This window comes from Thecamonas trahens (assembly GCF_000142905.1).
Source record: "Thecamonas trahens ATCC 50062 unplaced genomic scaffold supercont1.40, whole genome shotgun sequence".
In the NCBI taxonomy this organism is placed as follows: Eukaryota; order Apusomonadida; family Apusomonadidae; genus Thecamonas; species Thecamonas trahens.
The window spans coordinates 314,666-338,342 of record NW_013657640.1 but is presented as its reverse complement, the minus strand read 5'-3'; the positions used below and the strand labels follow the sequence as shown (position 1 = coordinate 338,342).

The following is a 23,677-nucleotide window of genomic DNA, read 5'->3' as shown; positions in this document are numbered from 1 at the left end:
CCTACCTACCTACCTACCTACCTACCTACCTACCTACCTACCTACCTACCTACCTACCTACCCCTAACCCTAACCCTAACCCTAACCCTAACCCTAACCCTAACCCTAACCCTAACCCTAACCCTAACCCTAACCCTAACCCTAACCCTAACCCTAGCTGATGCCTCGTCAACCCTAGCCGCACTCCATTCCGCCCCACCCACCACCACCCACTCCACTTGCCACTCACTGCCCCCTTGCCACCCCTACCCATCCCATGCATGACCCACATCCACATTCCCATCCACGCCACCATACTCATTCTCCACCGCACCATGCGCATGGCTGGGCATGGGCCTGGATTGAGTCTTTGATGCTGATTCACAATCCCCGTCCCCTCATTGACACTTGCCTGTGTCACTCGTTCGGCCGAGTCGCATGTGCGGGTTGTTGGGTGACATGAATGTCATTCAACATTTTTATGATTCGCCACTCGTCACTCGTTTGATTGTTTGACATTCAATTGATTGTCATTGATCATTGTTAATTGATCATTCGATTTTTCTGTTTCTTTTCTTGTTGGCTATCCATGTTCCTTGTTCTTTGCCGTTTATGTTTCCACATGCTTTGTTGTTGCTATTGTCTGCCTTCATGTTCTGCTGTGGTTGCTATTGCCTTTGATGGTTGACTACAATCGACATGCATTCCCATTCATCATTCCTTTCGCTCTTGTTGTTGCTTTTATCATTATTCGTCATGCTTCATTTGTTCTTGACTGTCCTGTTTTATTGACCTTGACTCTCACATCCATGATCGACCGTTGCTCACTACACCATCGATTCTCAACTTTGTTGTCGTTGGCTATGGTCAATAGTTGTGCATGCAATGTATTTTGTGTTGACCCTGTTGTGTTGTGGTCATGGTTGATCTGCAGATCTGATCGATCAACCGCGCCCTGCCTCATCGACCTCAACGTCACCCGAGTCCATCCCATTGCCAGCCAGTCTTACCCAGTTCCTGTTGGCTTACTCATACGTGTGCTGTGCAAGCCATGTATGATCTTTGGTTGTTGTTGTGGACGTCATTGCTTTGTTTGATGCTGGTTCCGGCCTTTCTTCAATTATTTCAACGTTCAACTCAATTAACGTCCGCCGCCTTCCCTCTGCCGGCGAAGTACCCGCCGCCCCTATCGCCCACACCCCACACACACCCATCAGCCGTATCATAATCACCTTCATTAATGCTCAAGCCCAATCGCCATACCCACCACCCCTTCGCCCGTCCCGTCACCCACGTCACGACCCCCCTCATCCCCCCTACCATACTCATTACCACCCGTCACCACAAACGACCACCCTCACCCTCTACTCCACCACCACCACTCCCATTCCAGCTGCAACTCCCACCCCCATGCTATGGCCATACCCATCACCACCCTATCGCGCACCCCGCTTCCTCCTCCTCCTCCTCCTCCTCCTCTCCTCACTCCAGCTCACCCGCATCCTCATTCCCGACCTCGACACCCATACCCTCAACCATCACAAGTCATACTGCCCATCCACCAACCAACAGCAATCTCAAGCCACCCCGCTCCGACTGAGCCCCCTCAGCTGCCCCTGCCTCGCCGACCACCAGCCGCCAGCCGTCGCCCGCTCGCCCGTTCAGCCCACCTTCACCACCACCTAGCTCCTTCCCACCACCAGCTACACAACCCACGACCACACCCAAGGTCATCACTCACCTCACACTATCACCAGTATCAATACCGTCGTCATCGACACCCATCGACCTCGGCTCATTTCTGCGTCGACTGGTTCTGCCTAGGTGGTTGAGCACGCCCTCGACCGCCCGACCCCGCACACGCCCCCCACCAACCTCTTTGCAAGATATGCCCAATCGGATTTTACCACTACTCTACTACACGCCCACACTACCCCCTTGCGCAGTCTCCAATCCATAGCTGCAGTATTCCGGAATCCGAGTTCTGTCACCTGAGGCCCAAGTTGTTGACCCTGTGTCCCTTCGATGCTGCTGACCCCCCTCCCCGGGCCCATATCCGACCCCCACTCCCCAACCTGTCCACCCACAACCACCACACCCACGCCACACGTACTCACCTCCCCTGGAAACATAGCCACCCACTCCCTGCCCGCCGATACGCACATCAGCCGACGCCAACCCGTCAACGTCAAACACCGCCGCGTCAGCTGCCACCGCCGACCGCCGCCCGCCGCCGACCGACCACCGCCGGCACCACCGAGAGCAAGCAAGCCATCGACAGGGCATTGAAAACAATGCATAGAGATAGCCACATCATTGGCAATGGCTTCCATTTTGCCCTTCAACCCAATCCTCCCCTCCCTTCTCCGGCCTTGCCCATCACAGCTCCCGCCGGCCTGCTCATTGCCAGCCGCCCATGCTGCCGAGCCAGACGACGAGGCCAGTTGCCTGGCCATGGCAACGAATAATAAGAGAGGGCATGTGCACGTGATAGGAAATGCAGTGTTTGGCTCGATTGCAGTGAGCTGCCACCTCGTCCAATCCCAAGCCCTCGTCCCCATCGACGTCCATCTCAATCCAATACATCCCGCCCTTCTCTCCCTCGCCACCCAAGCCCGTCCACCCTTATCTCTCACACCCCACACACACTCAGCATCCTCATACCCAACAACATCAATTCTCAAGCCCACATACCATACTTTGCATCTCTCTTCCCGCTACAAGTGCCCCGATCATCTCGCCGATCAACTTGTAGGACTTCAACTACTATTCCTGCTGGCTGCGCCACATCATGTTTAGTGCATCTCAGCCAGTGCGACTTCAACTAAGCCGATGATGACTTGTTCTTCTTGGGAGGCGGCGACCACGGCGGCGGCAACTCACACTTTGTGTCGTCACAAAGCGGAACTACGCCACGCCCACCAGAGCGGACTCCGGATGCAAGCGCGGCCCGGGGAAAGAGCTCGAGACCAATCAGCCGCTCGAGCTCGTCGAGCGAGACCGAGTACTTGATGAGCGGCTCGTTCTCGGCAATGGGCGCGTTCGGCGTCAGGAATGCTCCAACCGCGCGCTTGCGGCCGTCCTTGGTCTCGGCGAGGACTGCCTTGAAAAAGTGGGTTGGAACCGCGACGTTGGGCGGCGAGCCAATGACCTCGTAGCGGACAAAAGCCTTGCCAGTGACAGCGTCGATCTCCGGCACCCACGCGGGGCCAGTCAACACATACACGTCGTCGTACTCCTTGGTCAAATGCCGCATAAAGCCTTCCAGTCGTGCCCAGTAGTCACGGTTAAAGCCCTTGCCGACTTGCGGCGAGATGTTCGAGAGCAGGAACGACTCGCACATCCCGAGCTGCGATGTCTTGTGGTCCGCCGCCGGCGAGAGGTGCCCGCGATCGTAGCCCGACCCGCGGTAGTCCTCGAGCTTGGACCGGAACTTGCTCGGCACGCTCTTGTCCTCCGCAAACATGCACTCGCGCCGGTGCGGCTTCTTCTCGCCGGGCCCATACTTGGGATACAGCGAGTCGCGCGTCAGATGCTCGGCCACCCACCGTGCCGTCCGCATCCGCCGGTCGTACGCCACCACATACCCGTCGCGGACTTTGACGTAGTCGTTCGACGGCGGCCCGTACTTGATTGCCGCCGCCGTCTTCTTCCCGCCAGTCGGCCCTGCGCCCGCTCTCCGTGTCGCTGCCGGTGGAGCCTTGCCGGTCGCCTTGCCTCCTCCCGCGCCATTTGACGACCCCACCCGAGCCGCTCCCCACCCAGCCAGCACACCCGCTAGCGCTCCAAACAGCCCATACGTCACAGCCTTGCCCGGTCCAGACGCCATGCTTACACCAGCTTCACTAGTTGCTGCAAAGAGAGGTGTTCCCTGTCCTAACCACGCCACCACCACCGCTCCCGCCACCTCACCCTCGTCGCCCACCTCGCCCACCTCACTCAAGCCCAACACCCCACCACCATGCTCAAAAACTTCGAGTTCATTCCCTGGGATAGAGCTCAGGATAGAGCTCAGGACAGAGCTCGAATCGATGCTTCCTCAGCACGGCTTACGCCTGGCCGAGAAGGACAGCGATCTTGGCGTTGATGGCCTCGTTGGCGGCCTTGCTCTCCTCGAGCTTGTCCTTGAGCACGATGACCTCCTCCTTGGCGGCCGTGTTCGAGGTGCGGAGCTCCTCGTTGACGCGGCGAAGCTTGCGGCGCTCCGACTCGGCCTGGGCAACCTCGGACGCCTGAACGTCGAGCTCGTCACGGAGCATGGCAACGCGGGCGAGCGCCTTGGACGCCCGCGACTCGGCACGGGTGACGGCCTTGCCAGCCTCGGCCGCATCGGCCTTGGCCTTGCGCAGCTCCTTGGTGGCCGAACGGAGCTGCTTCTGCAGGTCGACCTTGGACGCGGTCTCCTTGGAGAGCCGGGCCTGGATCTCGGCGATCTTGGACTCGAGCCGCTTGCGGACGCGCTCGATGGACGACGCGCCACGCCCGTCGGAGCGGGCGAGCCGCGCCTGGAGGTCCTTAAGCTCGCGCTCCTTGGCGATGTTGTCCTTCTCCAGCCGCATGTTGGTGTCGTCGGTCCGGATGAGTTCGGCCTCGAGCTCGTCGATCTGCTTGTTGAGCGACATCTGGACCTCGTCGATCGACCGGTTGTGTGACTCGGAGTCGTCGAGCTTCTCGCGAAGATCCTCAACCTCAGTCTCGAGGTCACGGCAGGTGGCGTTGAGCGCCGCGAATGCGGCCCGCTCCTCCTCGAGCTCGAGAACAACAGACTGCAGCCGGTCCTCCACGGCCTTGCGCTTCGACCGGACCGACTCGAGCTGCTTGACCGCGTCGGCAAGGTCCTCCTGCGCCTCGCGCGCCGCCATCTCGGCCCGCTTGCCGGCAATGTCGCTCTCGGCGCGGAGACGGGTCTCCTGCTCGAGCTTGGTCGACGCCACCGTGAGCTCCGTCGAGAGCTTGTTGACGACCTTGTCGTGCTCGGCTTGCTTCCGCTGCAGCGCCGCGAGCTCGTCGGCCATGTCCTCCTTCTCGTTCGCCAGCCGCCGGCTCGTCTTCTCGAGCTCGAACTTCTGCCGCTCCTCCGTCGCCGCCTTCTCCGACAGCACCTTGACGTCCTTGAGCAGCTGCCGGCGCGACTCCTCGAGCGCCTCGGCCTGCTCCTCAATCTGCGTCTCGTAACGCTCCTTGAGGTTGGCGAGCTGGTCGAGTGTCTCGATCTTCTCGTGCTCCCACTCCTCGCGGAGCGCCTCCTCCTGTGCAAGGCGGTCGCGGACCTCCTCGAGCTCGGTGTTGACAAAGTTGAGCTGCTCGGCAGCCTCCTCGGCCGCCGCAATCGCGTCGTCGTAGTCGTCCTTCATCGCCTCGATCTCGGCCTCGGCAGACTTGGCGGCCGCGTCGAGCGACGAGACCTGCGAAAGGAGCTCCTCGTGCTTGGCGAGCGCCTCGGCCTGCGCCGCGCGCAGAGCCGCAATCTCATCCTTGGAGCTCTCCACGAAGCTCTCGGCCGTCGCCAGCCGGTGCGCCAGGTCCTTGTTCTCCGACATGAGCCCGCGGTTGGACTTTTCAAACTCGGTCCGGCTCTTAACTTCGTCGTCGAGGCGGGCGACGGCGGCAGCAGCCTCACGCTGAGCCCGCTGCAGCTGCTTCTCCATCGACGCGTTCTCGCGCTCGGCGTCGTCAAGCAGCTCCTTGAGAGCCTCGCGCTTGGCACGGCTCTCGCGCTTGGCGTTCTCGAGTGCCTCGATTTCCACAGCCGCATCTGCCGCAGCCTGCTTCTTGACCTCGGCAATCTCCAGAATGTGCTGTCGCTTGAGCTCATCGGTTGCCTCCGAGCTCACGCCCGAAGACGCGGACTCGAGCTGCGACTCAAGCTGCTGGACCTTGAGCTCGAGCTCGCGCCGCTTGTTCGCCTGAGCCGTCTTGGCCCGGACCGCAACCTCGTGCGCGTCGCGCAGGTCCTCAACCTGCGCCGTGAGCTCGTTGTTCGACGCCGTCAGCGCGCTCATGTTCCGCTGCAGGACTTCGAGACGCGCCTTGGTATCGGCGAGCTGCGTCCGCGCAACCTGGAGCTCACGCTTCGACGCCTCGGTCTCCTTCTTCGACTTGAGGAGCTTGGCGTTGACCTTGGAAGCCTCAGCCTTGTGCTTCTTGGCAAGCTTGCTCGCCTGCCGTGCCTTGGTCTGCTCCTCGGCCACCGCAGCCTTGACCTCCATCTTGGCGCGGGTGCCCGAGCCGGCGACGCCGGACGCGCCACCGCGGCCGGCCTTGCGCTCGAGCTCGATGACCTTGAGATCAAGCTCCGCGATACGCGCCTGAAGCGAACGCTTCTCCTCCTCGAGCTTGGTCACCCGGGTGTTGTCGGCGTTCTCGAGCGAGTTGCGGTACTCCTGGAGCTGCGCGTACTGCTCACGACGGAGGTCCTCGACCTTCTGCCGCTCCTCGATAGCGTCCTCGAGCTCCTCCTTGAGCTGCTGCACCTCCTCAGCGAGAAGCTTCTTCGACCGCTCCACATGCTGGGTGAGCAGCTGCTGCTCCGACACGTCCTCCTGCAGCTCGCGGATGGTGACCTTGAGCTCCTTGCGTGCCCGGACATCGGCGTCACGCCGCGACTGCAGCTCCGCCATCTGTGCCGCAACCTCCGCCTGTGCCGCATCCATCTTCTTGCACCGCAGCTCGGCCTGGAGCGCTGACTCCTGCTCGGCAGAGAGCTGTGCGCGGAGAGACTTGAGCTCCGAGTCGAGATGCGCCTTCGCCTCCTTGAGAAGCGTCGCCGCCAGCTTCTCCGACTCGAGCGCGTCCTGCGCCTGGTCGAGTTCCGACGCAAGCGCGCGCTTGGCACGCTCGGCCGAGCTCGTCTTCCGCCGCTCCTCGTCGAGCTCCTCGCGTGCCTCGAGCAGCTCGTTGCGGAGGTCGCGGATGGTCTTCTCGAGCTCCTCGAGCTTGGCCACCAGCTCGACGTCGGCCGAGCCCTTGAGCATTTCCATTTCCTCGAGCAGACGCGCCTGCTCGTCGCGGAGCATCTCAGCCGCTGCCTCCTCGTCCTCGGCCTTGGCCACAGCCTCAGAGAGCTCAGCCTCAAGCTCCTTGACGTGAGCAGCCGCGTTCTTGTGGAGGATGGCCTCCTCCTCGACCTGCTCGCGAAGGTCCTCAACCTCCATCTCGAGCGACTTGGCCTTCTTCTGCGCAATCGAACGCTGCCGCAGCGCCTCGTCAGCTTCGTCGCGGAAGCCAGTGACCTGCGTCGAGAGCTTGGCTGCCGACGCCTCTGCCACCGCCAGACCGCGCTGAGCCTCGGCAAGTGCTTCCTGTGCACGCGCGAGCTCTGCGGCCAGCCGCCGCTCCTTGGTCGATGACTCGGACGAGGCCGAGGCGCGGAGTGCCGCTGCCGCCCGCTCATCCTCCAGGTCCGTCTTGGCCCGCCGCAGCGCCTTCTCCATCGCGCCCTTGGCCTTGACCTCGCCGGCAAGCTCCTCGCGGAGCTCGGCAATGGCCTGCTCCCACTTGGCCCGCGAGCTCGAGAGCGAGCTCTCCTTCTCGTCGAGAGCTTGCGTAAGCTGCCGCCGCGTGTCATCAAGCTCAAGCTCGCGCTGGTGGAGCATGAGCTCGGCAGCCTCGCGCTCCTGGACCTCATCCTCGAGCTCGTCGGTAGCGCGCGCTGCGGCCTCAGCTGCTGCCGCCGCCTTGCGCTTGGCGTCTGAGAGTGCCCGCGACGTGTCGTCGAGGCTCTCGGTCAGATCCTCGTTAGCGGTCTGCAGCGAGCGCTTCTGGCGCTCGATCGACGCAATCTTGGACTCGGCTGTAACGAGCTGCTCGCGGAGCGAGCGGAGCTCGTTCTCCATCCGCTTAACCTCGACGTCCGACGTCGAGCCAATGCCGGACGCACTGCTCGCCGCGGCCTTGGCCGCCTTGAGCTCCGAGCCGAGCTTGCGAGCTTTCTTCTCGGCCGCGTCCTTGGCCGCCGTCGCCATCGCGGCGTCGTTCTCGGCCTCGGCAAGCTGCTTCTCGAGCGACCGCTTAGCACGGTCGAGCGAGGCGCGCGCCTTCTCGGCGTCCTCGAGCTCGTCTTGCAGCGCGTCGTTGTCGAGCGACGCCGACCGCTTCGATTTCTCCAGCCGGGCAATGGTATCCTGTGCCTCCTGCGCCTCGAGCGTCGCCACCGAGAGCTTGGCCTCGAGGTCGCGCTTGGCAGCCTCGAGCGCCGAGACCTGGGCCTCTAGGTCAGCAACCTTCGACTTCAGCTCGGCAATCTGGGCCTGAAGCTCGCGGATGGTCGAGTCGGAGCGAGCCTTAGCTGTCCGCTCCTCCTCGAGATCCTGCTCGAGGCCGTCGATCCGGGTGAGGAGCAGCGACTTCTCCGACATCAGCCGCCGCTTGGCCTCCTCCTGCTCCTGGGCCTCAGAGCGCGACGACGCGAGCTGCTGCTCGCGCTTCCGCAGCTGCGCCTCGTACTCTTGGCGCTTGCGCTCGAGCTCGGCAGCCTGGGCGTCAGCCTCGCGCTGGAGGCGCGCCTTCTCAGCATCGGCGGCCTCCTGCAGCTCACGCTTCGTCTGCTCCATCTTGGCCATGAGACGGGCGCGCTCGTCGGCAGACGCCGTCTCGGCTGCCACCTTCTCGGCCTCAAGCTTGTCGCGGAGGCGGCGGGCCTCCTCGCGGGCCGCGGCACGGGCAGCGTCGGCCTCCTCCTCCATGCGGGCCTTGTCCGCGGCAAGCTGGTTGCGGAGCCGCTCCGCCTCGGCGGCAGCGGCAGCCTCAGCTGCGGCGGCGCGCTCGGCAGCCTCGCGGGCCGCGGTCTCCTTTTCGGCGGCAATGCGCGCCATTTCAGCCTGCATCTGGGCCTCCTTCTTGGCGGCAGCCTCCTTCTCAGCCTTAAGCCGCTCGACCTCCTCCTGGCGGGCGCGCTCCTCGGCCTCGCGGTCGCGATGCACAATGAGCGGACGGATTTTGGCAAAGAGCTGCCACCAGCCCCACTGGCGGAGCTTGAGGTACGTCCGCACCGACTTTTGCAGGATAGCAATCGCGTTCGAGTTCTCGAGCATCGTGGTGAACTCGGAGCGGCCAAAGTGGCCGCGCACAACAGCCTGGAACTTGATGAGGAGCTTACCGAGGATCTCGTCGCGCATCTCTTCGAGCTTGGGGAGCTCGCCGGCCTTGAAAAAGACCTTGGAGACACCGATCCGGTACATGGCCGGATCGACGCCGACCGTCTCGATGATGATGCGGCAGGCCTCCTTGAGGTCAAGGAGCGAGTCCGGGACCCGGTTGCCGGCGAGGCACCGGTAGCGGTCCTTAAAGTCCTGGAAGAGGAGCCGGTTGGGGAAGCCCTTGCGGCAAATGCGGATGCCCTCGAGCACACCGTTGCACCGCAGCTGGTCGAGCACCATGTGGGCGTCGATAAGCGCCGGCCGCTTCTGCTCGTTCGGCTTGATGCAGCGAATAAAGTGCGGCGTCGTCGAGTTGAGCGTAGCCATCAGGCTCTCAAGCTGGGTCTTGTGCGCCACAGAGACATACGGGCGGGTCTTTTGCTTCTTGGAGCGGGCGACAGAGGCCGAGCCCTCGCGGTCGGGGTAGAGGTCGTCGAAGAGCGCGCCCACGTACTCGTTGGTCGAGTCTTGAAGGACAACGGTGAGCGGATCATCGAGCTTGTCGCGGTTCTTCTCGAGCCAGTCATCCGAGGTGTAGATGACCTTGCCGGCGTAGTGGTGGACGTTAAAGGTGTTCTTGGAGAACTTGGGCAGCGAAAACTTGGGGTGCTTGTCTTTGTGCAGCTCGCCGAGCTTGTCCACAAACGTCTCGTCGGTCGCCTTGGGGAACGCACACTGCTCGTCGAGGATGGAGAGAATACCAAACGGCATCTTGGTCTGCTCGATGAGATCGATAGTGTCCTGCAGGTCCATGCCAAAGTCGATCATGTCCCACTCGATCTGCTCGCGCTTGTACTCCTCCTGCTCGAGGTTGAACATGTGGTGGTTGAAGAACTGCTGGAGCTTCTCGTTGGTGTAGTTGATGCAGAGCTGCTCAAACGAGTTAACCTCAAAGATCTCAAAACCGGAAATGTCGAGGACGCCGATGAAAAGCTCGCGGCGGTTCTTGTTGTGCAGCGTCTGGTTGATCCGCTCCACAATCCAGCGGAAAGTCCGCTCGTAGATCGACTTGGCCATGGCCTCCATCACGTTCTGTGCCTGCGCCTTGTTCCGCGACTTGTTGACCCACTCGAGGCCAGCCTTGAGCCGCGGCCGGAGAACAGCCTTGGCCAGCGAGCCGGCCTCGAGATCGAGGAGGTACTCGATCTCGGCGAGCGAGGCGAGCGCATTGTCATCGGCCTGGGCGTCCTCGGACCGCCGCGACTGGGTAAACTCGACGTTACCCATGTGAAGGACGGCCGCCATGATCTTGTACACGTTCATCCACTCCTCCTGCGGAACGCCCATGGTCTCCCACGCCTCCTGAGTCTCCGCCCACCACTCAGTGTCGTCGATGCCGTCGGCAACGTACGACGCCGGGTTGAGCCACTTGTAGTCCTCGAGCTTGGTCAGGTGGAGCTCGTCGCGGATGCTCTGCGGCGCACCCACAAGGAGCTGGTAGAAAATGTGGTAGTTCCGCTCCTCGCCGGACTGGAACACCACACGCGACTTCTCGAGGAGGTACACATCGATCACGCCACCGGCAATCACGCCCGAGCCGTTAAACTGGATCTCGATGAACTTGCCGAACCGCGACGAGTTGTTGTTCCGGATCGTCTTGGCGTTACCAAACGCCTCCAGAATCGGGTTCGCCTGCACAATCTGCTCCTCGAGCTCACCGCGCCCGCCGGCCTCGGAAATTCGCCCGGCAATGGCCGCCAGGTACTGGATCACCTTCTTGGTGTTGACCGTCTTACCGGCACCAGACTCACCGGTGATGAGCATCGACTGGTTCTGCCGCCCGTCCATCATCGCCCGGTACGCCTCGTCGGCCACCGCGTACACGTGTGGCTCCATCTCCTCGCGCCGCTTGCCCTTGTACGACTCGACAACCTGCGGCGTGTAGATCGGGAGCATCTTGTACGGGTTAACCGCAACGCAGAAAAGGCCAGAGTACGTGTAGATCTTGTTGGCAAAGTATCGCTCCTTGAGGTTATGCAGCACCGTCGCGTCCGACAGGTGCCCGAGCTGCGACATGTCCGGCACCTTGGAGTACTTGCCTGGGTTGACCTCGAACACCTCGTCGCGCGGCACCGTCCGCTGGTGGCCGAGGACCGAAATGGTCACCTCGCCCGAACCCTCAGACACCACATCACCAAGGACGTACCCGTCCGTCTCGTCGGCCACCCAGAACTGGTTGGTCGACGACATGTTGACTTGTAAACTACTTCTTCTCAGAACACTGTGTCGGTGGCTGGCAAAGGTGAGTGCCTGCTTGCCCCGTCCGTCCTCGCAAAATTCGCCCGAAACGCTCAGTTTCTGGCGAACCGGTCACAACGGCCGAAAAACGAGCCTCACGCGCCTGTCGCCGCCCGTGCACGCTCCAGCCCATGCCACCTGCAAGCTACAGACGCAGCAAGTGGTTAGGTGTGGCGGCAAAGCATGGCGTAGGGCTTTGCTTGACCTAAGACTACAAAATACTTGCGCGGAGCGCTCAAGAAGCTCTCGTCTGGGCCGCCACACCTGCGCCGCGAGGCGTCGCCTGAGCGTCACGCTCTCGCTCGAAAAACAACAAATTCAGGCATCCCTCCTGTGCGACCTGCTGGGGGGTAGCCAAGGCGAAAAGCCGAGCTAGGCGGCAAGCAGGGGGGGCAGAGGCACGGCGTGGCGCTTGCTATCGATAGTCTGCGGTGTAAAGCGGTCGCGAGTATCGCCGGTGGGAACGCGCTGGGGAGGGGGGGGGGGGGGGGAGAGACATGGCGGCGTGGCTGCGTGTAGCAGCCAACGAATGATACCTACCTTTCCGAAGAAAGAAAGAGAGGGGTGCCGATCTGACCGGGAGTTGCCCCTTTGGTTTTGGATGCCAAAGTGGACTGGCCAGCACGAGGGAAGGAGGTGCGGAAAATAAACCCGAGTCGACGTAGAGGCGCAGAGAACAGGAGCCAGCACATGGAAGGGGAAGAAGAAGGGAGCCACATGGGTTGGGTTTACTCGGCCGACTCGGAGACCGAGCCAAAGAGATCGTCTTCGTCCGAGCCAGCAGCAGCAGCAGCCGTAGTCGTCTTGGCCTTCTTGGCAGGTGGCTGCAGCGACGAGGCAGCGGCATCGTCGTTGTTGACAGCAGCATCGTCGTCGTCGTTGGCGTCGCCGCTGTTGCCGGCGGCAGCCAAATCGTCGTCATCCGAGTCTGAGCGAGACCGCTTGGCCTTCTTCTTCTTCTTCTTCTTCTTCTTCTTGGACTTGGACTTGGACTTTGCCTTGGCATCGTCATCGTCATCCGACTCGGGCTCGGAGAGGTCGTCCGAGGCAAACTCGAACGAGTCGGTGCCTGACTCGGAGGCCTGGAAGTCCTCGTCCTCGTCCTCCGAGTCGAGGCCGCCAGGGACGCCGTCGTCGACGCCGAGGTCGATTTCGTCCATGGGCACAAACGAGTTGGAGGCCTGCGGAGCGATCGAGACCGAGCTGACCTTGACGCCTGCCGTGTTGAGATAGTTGTAAAGGTTCTGGTAGTCGGCGCGAGGAATGTTGATGAACGAGTGCGAGGTGCCGCTCTTGGTGTGGACCACGAGGTCGCAGGTCTTAGAGACCTTCTTGGACGATGCGTCGTCGACACGGGCAAACTCGACCGAGGTGATCTCGGAGAAGCGGATGTAGAGCGCGGGCTTGTGGATGAAGAACATGGAGCGGGCGAGCGGGAAGAGGAGCCCATCCGAGGCGCCGACGGAGCAGCGGACCGCCTTGGAGCCGTCGCTGGCAAAGAACCCGTCCTGCGAGCTTGGCGCAGCAATGGTCCGGCCGACAAAGTGCTTGATGATGAGTGGGACAACCTCGAAAATGGCGCCACTCATCTCGGGCTCGAGCGGCTCGGTCGTGAACTTGGTAAACCGCTCGTTGATTTCGTCCTGCGTCATGTTGAGCGAGACCGAGATCGAGTCCGAGGTCTTGAACGAGACCAGCAAGTGCGGGTACCGGGTCTGGCCCTGGCGGATCGGCGGGTCGAGCGAGATGACAAGCACAACAGACTTCTCGTCGGGCGGCGGGAGAAGGTACAGCCGAGTCACCGTCGAGTACATGATCTTGTGGTCCTGCGCCCGGCCACGAAGAATCATGAACTTGCTGTACATCTCAAAGGTGAACCGGCCGCGCGGCGTCTTGAGCTGCATCTGCTCGAGCGTGCAGAGCGCGGCGCCAGACGCCAGCTCCAGATCGCCTTCCTCCACAACCTGTTTCCGCAGTGCGGCCGCCCGCTCGGCCCCGCTCGCAACCTCCTCGCCGTTCTCGTCGACAGACGCCGGAATGGTGAACGCGATCCGCTGCATGACCTCGATCGGCATCTCCGAGTCGTCCTGGTGAAAGTCAAAGACAAGCTCGTCCGACTTGCGGCCCTGAACCACAGCCTGTGCCACGTCTCCCAGCGGGAGCGAGAGAATGAGGCTCCCGTCCGGCGCACGCAGGTTGACCATCTTGGACGCCACACCGAGCTCGCCCCAGTTGATGCCTCGAGCCGAGACCGTGTCCTCCTCGAGCTCGACACCAAAGTGCTTTTCCACATGGGCACGGAGAACGCCCACGTCCGCCTCCTTGAACCCGCCCAGCCGGACAACAGACCCGCCACGGACGCTAATGCAGAGGGTAAACTCCCTGCCTGCCCGGAGCCACTCCAACCGCTGGATGGAGGCGACCTTGACTGTCACCACACGCTCCGTCGACGCCGACCGCCAAGCCACCCCAGCCGGGTGGAGCTTGAGGTCGCCATATTGCTAAAGTCCAGGGGGGGGGGGGGGGGGGGTACCTACCGCAGGACCCTTGGCCAGCAGTGTGATGCGGGAGATGATGAACTCGTCCCTGGTGTGGTCATGTTGGTGGAGGGGGTGGGGAGGTGAGTGGTGGGGTGGGGGGTGAGTGGGTGTGAGCGGCAGAGAGGGGTATGTGCAGCGGGTGGCGCTTGTGGCCGCTGGCAACTACGGCTGCCGGTGGCTGACCCGAGTCGCACTGTGTGTGAGCTTTTGGGGTCGAACGGGGCTCATCTCTCTCGCGCCAGATTGCGATCTGGTGCTCTCACAGAGACACATTCTTATCGCGGCACTGCTGGCATGTCCGCCAAGAGAAAGAGTCGAAGACTCCCACCGCTGCCGTCGTCTCACACGGTTGCAGCAAGTGAGCCAGGCGCCGTGGAGGAGTCGGCACTGATCGATGTGGCGCCGCTTGCGCTCAATCTCATCCTCGATGCCGTGCTGTGGCCGAGAGCAGCCGCAGGGCATCGTCACGCGCCGAACTCCTCCACGTCGGGCGAGTACTCGTTTTCGGCGGCGCACAAGGGTGTCATCGTGCCGATGCTGGCTGCAGCTGCCGGCAACGTCATCGCCGAAGACGCCAGCGCACCAACCGCCGCCATCGCCGCACTCGGCGCGGAGGCCTTCACCGATGCCATCGTCGCTGCCGCTCGCAGATGTCTCGCTGGCAATTCTATCCTCGGCACAGACTCCAGCCCGGCAGCACCGGGCGCCCGCAAGCTCGCCCGTGCGCTGCTCCGGCGCTACGATCCGGAGCGCGGTGAGGCCGACGACAACGACGAGGACGTCGGCGGCGACGAGGAGCCGCCTGCGCAAGCGCACGAGCCGGTGGCGGTAGTCCGCTTTCTCGCTTCCCTCGTGTGTGACCTTGGAGCGGAAATACCGGCGCTTTCATGGCTGGTCGACGAGCTGGTGGTGGCGCTGGCGGTGCCTGCCGCCGCCGCCTTTGCCGCCGCCGCGCCGTCGCTGCTCCCGGCGGTAGCGTGGGACGCGCCGTTTGCGGTCCTCGACGCCGTCACCTCGCTGGTTTCTGGCTTGCTTCGCAGTCAGGAAAGCCTGCTGCCACATGCCCTCAAGCTCCTTCACGCTGCCCATGCCCGGGCGCGGCTTGTGCTCGGCGACGCTGTCCGTGCCGCCGCCGCCGCCCTCCCGCTCACTGCTCTGCCCTCGCTCACGACGCTCGTTGTCACAACCGCGGCAGCAGTCCGGCTTGCCGACGCGGATGGAGCGGGGAGCAAGCGTGATCCAGCGTCTGCTCTTGTGCGGGCATGGCTCGATCTTGTCGCCGCCCTCGCCGCGCCGCTCACCGAGTACCTCGCGCTGCAGCTCGCGCCACCGGCCGGCCGCATCTCGCCGCTCGGCTCGGCTGCCGCTGCGCTGGTACACGTCAGCGTGCTGGTCCGATCTCTTGCCGCTGCTGCAGGTGCGAATCTTCAGCCGCTGGAGATTCGCGTGGTAGTGGCGGCGCTCGACGCTGCGCTCGACGCTGCGCTGGCGGACGGCCTCCTTGCGCTGGACCCGAGTCATCCGGCGGCTGCAGCCCACGACGGCTGCGACGTCCTGCTCGCAGCAGCAGCGCTTGAGAGCGCCATGGCGAACGCAAAGGCCGACGCTGAGTCGGCGCTGGCGCACGACGCTCGGGCCTCGGCAGAGTGGGCGGCACTGGCGGCGGTCGAGGAGCAGCGAGCGAGCACCTGGCGCGAGACACTCCCACATCTCCTTGCGCCGCTGCTCCACGTGTGGATCGAGGCCACACGCGCACAAATCGCCGAGTGGACAACGTCTGCACTGCTGGCCGACACGCTGACGCCGGTCGATCCGGGCGGACAGGTCACGACCTCGTCGTCGTTCATTGACCTGTGGTGTCTTGTCGACCAGGCACTCGCGCCGCTCCGCAAGCACGCGCGCCTGGTGACAAGCTCAGTCCAGCGCGATCTGGCAGCGCTCATCCACGATGCGCTTGTTGGGTATGTCAACGCGATGGCGCGGGCAGTGGTGCCTGCGGCTGCGCCTCACGATGCTGCGCATGCGTATGCTGACGCGCCACGCGAGTGGATGGTCGGGTGCCTGGACGTGGCTGTTGCACGCGCGAGACATGCAAAGGCCTCTGGCCGCAAAGCCAAGAAGGCTGCTGCTGCAGCCGCTGCCGCTGCTTCTAACATCGGTGCTGATGCCGTCGCACTCGCTACAGGTCCGGCGGCGCTGGCGCATGCAGCTGGCGGAGACGACGCCATTGCTCTACTGCCAGGAATGGTGGCTCTGCTTGACGAGTCGCTGCCGGCCATTGTGGCGCTCAACAACATTGATGGGAGTCGGAGCAAGCTCAACGAGCTTGTGAACGCGCTTGGGGCGAGTTGGACGACAAAGCTGCGCTGCCCGAGGCGGCCATGGCGCTCGAGGCGACGCTCGGCGAGCTTGCACCGTTGCGGCGGCGGGCGATGCGGGTGGCAGCTTGGCCATGTGCACAGGCACTGTGCGCGCTGGTTGGTGTGGGGCTAGGCGACGAGCGCGTCGCACCAGCAACGCTGGCTCGAGCTGGATGTTCCATCTTGGACGCGCATCTCGAGGCCTGGGTAGACGCAGCACGGGCGCGGGTGTTTGACGGCCTCCTTGCGGCGACGTGGGTCAGTGTGAATGCGGTGCTGTATGCGGTTTTGGTGCCTGGCGGCCGCGACGGACGCGCTGGGCGTGGCATTGCTGTTGATGCCGAGGTTCTGGGCGCGGTGTGTGCGCTCCGCGATGCTGCCGAAGACCTGTTTCACGCCTCTGGCGAGGGGCTCGGGGTGGGCCGACTGCGGCGGGCATCCGCGCTTGTGGGCTCACTCGTTGAGCTTCACCAGCTTGACTCTGATACGCTCGTGGCGTCTTACCACTCGCTGGCAGAGACCGAGGCGCTGGCGGCTGCGGCGGGAAGTGGAACTGGGCGCGATCGTGTTGAGCGGGCGCACCTATATGCTGTGCTTAAGGGCCGTGCTGCGGGCGTGGGAGAGGCGCGGGACGAGTGTGCGCGGCGGTTTGTGGGCATCCGCGAGCGGCAGCGCGCCAAGTTTGGCGTGCGGTGAGTAAAGGTAGTTTACGAGCTTGGAGAGGGCACATCCTCAGCGGCGGCGTCGTTGAGCGCAATGGCGCAGACGGCCTTGTGATGCTTGGCGTACTGGCGGATGGTCTCGCCCTGGGCGACGTTCCAGAGGCGGGCGACCTGGTCAGATGAGGCCGAGGCGATGTAAGCCGAGTCTGCCGAGAAGACGCAGTCCCAGACCCAGCGCTTGTGGCCGACGAGGGTCTGCGACAGCTCAAAGGACGCGACGTCGTCGGCGTCGTAGGCGACGGACCAGAGCTTGATGGTCTTGTCGGCCGAGGCGGTGGCGAGGGTGGAGCCGTGCGGCGAGAAAAGGACCTTGAGAACGTAAGTGTCGTGTGCAGAGAACTTGGAGGCGAGGCCGTAGAAGCCGGACTCTGTCGGCGACGCAGAGTACACGTGCACATCGCCCGAGTTGTTGGCAGTGACAACCGAGACGCCGTCGGGGTCGACGGCAACGGAACGCAGAGCGGTTCCGGCCGAGCTCGTGTCAGAGAAGACGCACTTGTCGGCGACGAGGTCAAAGACCGAGAGGTTCCCGTCCTGGTCGGCGGTGAGCAGCTCGCCCTGGTTCGGGTGGAGGATGGCGTGGTTGACCGCGGCGCCAACGTCGTAGTTACGCTGGCAGCCCGAGGCGCGGAGGTCCCAGATCTTGAGCGACCCATCCTCTGACGCCGTGTACATCCAGTTGCACTCAGAATGAAAGCCGACAGCCGTCACGTTCCCAGTGTGGCCATCGTACGATGTCACTGGGTTCGGATGCTGTGTGTGGACCTCGTACATGCGGATCGACGGGTTGCCCGCCGCCGCAATATGCTCCCGGTCCGGCGTGATCGACAGCGCATTGACTTGCTGTGCGTCAAACACAGCCATCACATCCCCATCAGCAAGTGCATCATCATCAACAACAACAACAACAACAACAACAACAACAACAACAACAACAGCAGCAGCAGCAGCAGCAGTACCAACCATTACAAGTCCACCCAATATTCCCAATTCCCAGCCGTTGCATACGGATGCGTACACATACCAGAGACACAGGCGAACACAGACCAATACGCAGAGAGAGCGAGGCACACACGCACACCATAAACACATCCCCGTACCCACACACACACACACATATACAGATACACACACACACACCATGTAAGTCCCCTCCCCATCCCTCCCCCTCCCCCTCCCCCTCCCCTCCCCCTCCCTTCCTGGTCCGTACCGAGTCCGGGTGCTGCAGCGTCCGGTGGCAGGTGCCCGACGGCTCCCAAAAGCGAATGGTATGGTCGTAGCCAGCGGTAGCCAGGATGACTGTGAGAGGCATGGTGTGGTGTGGTAGGGGGTGAAGGGGGTGGGGTGAAGGGGGTGGGGTGGGAGGGGGGGGGAGGGGGGGAGTGGCGTGGTGGGTGGTATGGGTATGGTGTGTCGTTGTCGTCGTCGTCGTCGTCGTCGTCGTCGTTGTCATCGTCGTCGTCGTCGTCGTCGTGCCCTTCCCTCGCCACCACCCCTCCTGACGCCCGGAGGAGCCAACCACTCCACCACCACTACCACCACTACCTCCATGTCCACTCCAGAGCCACCTCCGCATGCCCATGATGACACTCCTCATGCCTCTCCCTCGGGCCAGGCTCTTTCTCAGACGGGCGCCTCTGCCGACGGCGAGGCCTACCTCAGCACACTCCCGCCTGCTCCCCATGCTCATGACCAAGAAGCCAGAGACCATGCTGGCCATCCTGCTGACTATTCTGGTCGCCGTGACCACCCTCGGCCTCGTGATCCTAATCCTCGTCCTCGTGATCCTAATCCTCGTCCTCGTGAGTATCCTCCTCGAGCCGATGATCGCCATCGCGGCCCGCGCCACGACGACCGCCGTGACTACGCCCGCCCTCGCCACTACGACCGCCCCCGCGACTACGACCGCCCCCGCGACTACGACCGCCCCCGCGACTACGACCGCCCTCGCGACTACGACCGCCACCGTGACTACGACCGCCCTCGCGACTACGACCGCCCTCGCGACTACGACCGCCCTCGCGGCTACGACGACGATCGTGCCCGTGATCGCGGTCGCGAGAGCTACGCCCGCCCGCAGTACTCGCATGATGAAGAGCCGCGCGGCGACCGGAACCGGAACCGTGACGCATATCCGCCGCCTGCACCCCGCGACGACCCACTCCCGCCACCCACCCGCCCGTCGGTCCTCGATCGGCTTGGCGACCGCGGCCGCTCGCCTGCGCCACCGCTGCCACCGCCACGCGCGAGATCGCGCTCGCGCGACCGTGACCTCCGCCGCCCGGCATATCCACCGGCCGACCGTGGCTACGACCGCGGCCACAACCGCGACCGGGGCCATGGCCGCGACCGCGGTTACGACCGCAGCCGTGGCTACGACCGCGACCGTGGTGATCGCGACCGAGGACGGAGCCAGCGCGCCACGCCGCACGACGATGATGGCTACAAGCAGCGGCGCGAGGCCAAGGCGTTCAAGACCCGGATGTGCAAGATGGTCGAGCGCGGCGAGCCGTGCCCGCGCAGCAACGACTGTCCCTTTGCCCACCATCCATCCGAAATCCGCCAGCACCCCTCGTATAAGACTCGGATGTGCAAGGCTGTCCTCAACGGCGGCGCATGCTCCAACCCGTCGTCCTGCAACTTTGCCCACACGCGCGACGAGCTCCGCACTGTCGGCAACACTGCCCCCGCCAGTAGCCAGTAACCACGACTTGCAACCCGCAACCTCCATTCCACGTCGAGCACACATGAGATCGCAGTGCACCCGCCATCATCACCCGCCATCATCGCCATCCGCGACAGCCGCGACGACAGCCGCGACGACAGCGATGCTCCACCCACACCCCCTCCATCGCCAACCCCCACCCCATCACCTGCTCATCACGTTGCTCTCCCTCCCTCCCCTTCCCCCTCTGCACTCGGCACCCTTTAACCATACCCTCATCATCCATCGAAGCGCCACCCTTCTCCAAGGCTTCCTCGCCCGCCCTCCACCCAAACCGCCACGGATCCCCCTCGCGCCGTCCCCGCCACCATTTGTCGCACCACCCACCATGCTCGACATTGTCATGTTCCGCGAGGACCAGGGCGGTGAGCCCGAGAAGGTATGCCCCTTGCTCCCTCTCTCCCTCCCTTCCCCTATCCCCTCCCCCCCCCCGTCCCCCCTCATTCCCCTCCCTACCCTGCCCCTGCCCTCCATGACGTGGGATGAAAATTCCGCACACTGTCCCTCCTCCTCCTCCTCCCCCCCCTACCCCTCCCCACATACTCACACACACCGCTGCCTACGAACAGATCCGTGAGTCGCAGCGTCGCCGTAACAAGTCGGTTGAGATTGTTGATGAGGTCATCGCTCGTGATACCGAGTGGCGCGCCCGTACGTGATGTGGTGTGATGTGATGTGACGTGATATGATAGAGGCCAGTCATGGTGCTGGTCGTGGCAATGGCCGGGTGGTGCCGAGGTAGACAGAGTGGACGGGAGACTCACGAGTGTTTGTCGTGGAGGATGACAGTCCGCGGGAAGATCGACGACATGCGCCGCGAGGCTGGTGTCATCCAGGGTGCGATCACCACCAAGCGCAAGGCTAAGGAGTCTGCGGATGAGGAGATCGCACAGCGCAAGGCGCTGATGATCGAGGTGGGCAAGAAGGAGGCCGAGCTGGCCGAGCTTGCCCTCGCGCGTGACTCTGTCCTCAAGACCATCGGTAACATTGTGCACGATTCCGTGCCTGTGGCCTCCGATGAGGTCCACAACGAGGTTGTCAAGACGTGGGGCAAGTTTGAGGCGCCCGAGGGCGTGACCCTCCTCAAGCACCACCACGAGCTGCTCCGCATGATCGGCGGGTACGACCCGGAGCGCGGCGCCAAGGTTGTGGGCCACCGCGGGTACTTTTACACCGGCCCCGCGGTCCTCCTTAACCAGGCCATCATCAACTACGGTATCGCCTTTGCCGGCGCCCGCGGGTACATGCCGCTGCAGACCCCGTTCATGATGCTCAAGTCGCAGATGTCCAAGACTGCCCAGCTCGAGGACTTTGACGAGGCGCTGTACAAGGTTGTCGGCGACGCTGATGAGGGCTCTGCCAACGAGAAGTACCTCATCGCCACTTCGGAGCAGCCCATCTCCGCCTACCACTCGGACGAGTGGATCAAGGAGGCCGACCTTCCCATCAAGTACGCCGGCTACTCGACGTGCTTCCGCAAGGAGGCCGGCGCCCATGGCAAGGACGCCTGGGGTGTCTTCCGCGTCCACCAGTTCGAGAAGGTCGAGCAGTTTGTCCTCACCACCCCCGACGAGTCGTGGGAGATGCTCGAGGAGATGCTCGCCACCTCGGAGGACTTTTACCAGTCGCTCGGCCTCCCGTACCAGGTCGTCACCATCGTCTCGGGTGAGCTCAACAACGCCGCCGCCAAGAAGTACGACCTCGAGGCCTGGTTCCCCACCCTCGGAACCTTCCGCGAGCTCGTCTCGTGCTCCAACTGCACCGACTACCAGTCGCGCGACCTCGAGGTCCGCTGCGGCGTCAAGAAGCAGGGCGCTCGCAACAAGAAGTACGTCCACATGCTCAACTCGACCCTCACCGCCACGTCGCGCACCCTCTGCTGCATCCTCGAGAACTACCAGACCAACGACGGTGTTCGCGTCCCCGAGGTCCTGCAGCCGTTCCTCGGTGGCATGGACTTTATCCCCTTCATCATGCCCATGCCCAAGCGCCCCAAGGCCAAGAAGAACAAGAAGCAGAAGAAGTAACTAGCCTTGCCACGCTGCCATTCGGCTCTGGCTTACCGTGTAGTAAACCGCTGTCCCGCTGCCCGCCCTCGCCCCCCCCCCCCCTCCCCTCCCCTACGCTCACCGCGACGTCTGCGTCGCCGCCTCGCGCCACAGCGTCGGCGCGAGCTTGTCGGCAAACACCTGCTCCTCGCGGATGACCTGCTCCAGCAGCAACTCAACACTCTCGACGTGCGCGTCAATCTTGGCCGCCACAGCCCAAACCATGCCGCACACCAACAAGTAGCCAAAGGCGCCGGCCTCGCTCCACCTGCCGTCAGGCTCGCGGGCCAGCGAGAGCACGAGCACATGCAGCGGCGAGAACAGCCTCACCGCCGACAGCAGCGCCTCAGCCGGCCACCACACCCGCAGCACCAGCGCCTGCTTGGGCGCCACGCTTGATCCCTCGTCCGATCGCTCAAACCGAGGGCCCGAGTCAAGACCAAGCGCGCCGACGACAGCCTTCATCCACCGCGCGCCCGCGGCCGAGCTCTCCTTCGCCGGCACCATGGCCATCGGCGGTGTGTAGTCGACCACCGACAGTGCACCGTGTGCCGGAAGGCCGTCCTTTGCCACCAGCGATGCCCTCCAGTGGAAGAGCGTGTACTCTCGGCTCGCCACCATGGCCATCGCCGTCATGCCCGCCGCCACCAAGCCCAGCACCACCCTCACCACCGTCGACTCGCTCACCGCAAACGCCGCCGCCATGACAAGGCCGCACAGTGAGCCCGGAACAGACACGCCAGAGACCGAGAACGAGACCCGCCCCATGACCACCGCACACGTCGAACCTCGCCTCCAGCTCCAGCTCCAGCTGGTAGAGAGGTAGTGGCCAGTCATAGCCGGACCGCGGTCGCCCATCATGGCCTGCGCCGAGTCGCAGTCACTGCCAGGACACACGCCGAGGCCATCAGCATCGCCATCGCCATCAGTACGGCCACCAGTATCACTGGCAGTGCCGCCTATGTCGCCACTCGTATCGCCATCAGCATGGTCATCGCCTTCACCACCACCACCACCACCACCACCACCACCACCACCATCACCATCACCACCACCACCATCACCATCACCACCACCACCATCACCATCCCCATCCACCCTACACACCCACACACCCACACACAAACACACACACACACCACCATCATCCCCATCCCCATCCCCAATCCCCACCCCACACCCCCTCCCCACCACTCCACCGCCCCTCCGCCCTCCGCCCTCCGTCACCCCACTCCCAACTCACCCCACACCCCACGCCCCACTCCAACCGCAGACATGACACGGGCAGGGAGGGCGAGAGGGGGCAGAGAGGGGGGAGACGAGGCAGGCTCGCTCTCCCTGTCGTCTGGCTCTGGGGAGAGTGAGAGTGAGACGGGCACCGGGCGCTTGAAGACATCGATGAACGAGCTGGAGGCCTACTCCAAATTATCGCTCTCGACTCGCAGAGGGTCCGGAGATGAGACCGATACCGATTGGTCACGTGATGGCACAGAGTGGACAGAGGGCTACTCGGACGAGATCGCCATCGATGACGACAGAGTCCTGGTCGTCGAGTATGAGTCCTCTGTCGACGACATCGACAATCACCACGACACCATTGCTGTCCATCTCTCGCATACACATCCCGATGACTCTCGCGCGCTTGCCCGTGCTTGGGACGCAGCCATCACCCGTCTCTATGCGCCACTTCAGAACATCGCTCCCGCACTCCACCCGCCTCCTGCATCGGCCGCTGCGCCTCGCTCCCGCCGAGCTCCGTCGCGCCTCGTTGCCGCTCCGCGTGCCATCGCCGACGAGATTGATGTCTGGCGTGCCACACGCCCCATGCTCCGCACAGAGGGTACCTCGCTGCTGCCGACACTCTCCGCGGATGGTGACGACGCTCCGCCTGCTGCCACCATCGTCTCGCCGCCGCCGTCGCATCCGCT

At 63.5% G+C, this 23,677-nt stretch overlaps 7 protein-coding genes across 7 annotated transcripts; 4 read left to right on the top strand and 3 right to left on the bottom strand.

Moving 5' to 3' along the window:
• Positions 1-2,760: 2,760 nt before the first annotated feature.
• Positions 2,761-3,808, bottom strand: AMSG_08438 (nuclease; the record flags this gene model as incomplete). The annotated part of the gene is made up of 2 exons (XM_013900039.1): positions 2,761-3,696; positions 3,754-3,808. The coding sequence occupies 2 exons, from the start codon at positions 3,806-3,808 to the stop codon at positions 2,804-2,806; spliced, it is 948 nt and encodes a 315-aa protein (XP_013755493.1). The 3' UTR covers positions 2,761-2,803.
• Positions 3,809-4,010: 202 nt separating this feature from the next.
• AMSG_12165 (uncharacterized protein) lies at positions 4,011-6,665 on the top strand (the record flags this gene model as incomplete). Its single annotated transcript, XM_013900051.1, has 2 exons — positions 4,011-4,610; positions 4,647-6,665. The coding sequence occupies 2 exons, from the start codon at positions 4,011-4,013 to the stop codon at positions 6,663-6,665; spliced, it is 2,619 nt and encodes an 872-aa protein (XP_013755505.1).
• A 5,403-nt stretch (positions 6,666-12,068) lies between these two features.
• Positions 12,069-13,851, bottom strand: AMSG_08436 (FACT complex subunit SSRP1; the record flags this gene model as incomplete). Its single annotated transcript, XM_013900038.1, has 2 exons — positions 12,069-13,782; positions 13,812-13,851. The coding sequence occupies 2 exons, from the start codon at positions 13,849-13,851 to the stop codon at positions 12,083-12,085; spliced, it is 1,740 nt and encodes a 579-aa protein (XP_013755492.1). The 3' UTR covers positions 12,069-12,082.
• A 337-nt stretch (positions 13,852-14,188) lies between these two features.
• AMSG_08435 (uncharacterized protein) lies at positions 14,189-16,853 on the top strand (the record flags this gene model as incomplete). The annotated part of the gene is made up of 3 exons (XM_013900037.1): positions 14,189-16,222; positions 16,270-16,801; positions 16,828-16,853. The coding sequence occupies 3 exons, from the start codon at positions 14,189-14,191 to the stop codon at positions 16,851-16,853; spliced, it is 2,592 nt and encodes an 863-aa protein (XP_013755491.1).
• Positions 16,854-16,945: 92 nt separating this feature from the next.
• Positions 16,946-18,315, bottom strand: AMSG_08434 (TOR kinase binding protein). The gene is made up of 2 exons (XM_013900036.1): positions 18,187-18,315; positions 16,946-17,819 (listed from the first exon to the last, which is right to left on the bottom strand). Exons 1-2 carry the CDS (start codon positions 18,286-18,288, stop codon positions 16,962-16,964), a joined length of 960 nt encoding a protein of 319 aa, XP_013755490.1. The 5' UTR covers positions 18,289-18,315; the 3' UTR covers positions 16,946-16,961.
• A 343-nt stretch (positions 18,316-18,658) lies between these two features.
• On the top strand, positions 18,659-19,680 carry AMSG_08433 (uncharacterized protein; the record flags this gene model as incomplete). Its single annotated transcript, XM_013900035.1, has 2 exons — positions 18,659-18,757; positions 18,784-19,680. 2 exons carry the CDS (start codon positions 18,659-18,661, stop codon positions 19,678-19,680), a joined length of 996 nt encoding a protein of 331 aa, XP_013755489.1.
• A 335-nt stretch (positions 19,681-20,015) lies between these two features.
• On the top strand, positions 20,016-21,792 carry AMSG_08432 (seryl-tRNA synthetase). Its single transcript, XM_013900034.1, has 3 exons — positions 20,016-20,080; positions 20,271-20,352; positions 20,491-21,792. The coding sequence occupies exons 1-3, from the start codon at positions 20,030-20,032 to the stop codon at positions 21,726-21,728; spliced, it is 1,371 nt and encodes a 456-aa protein (XP_013755488.1). The 5' UTR covers positions 20,016-20,029; the 3' UTR covers positions 21,729-21,792.
• The last annotated feature ends 1,885 nt before the right edge of the window (positions 21,793-23,677 follow it).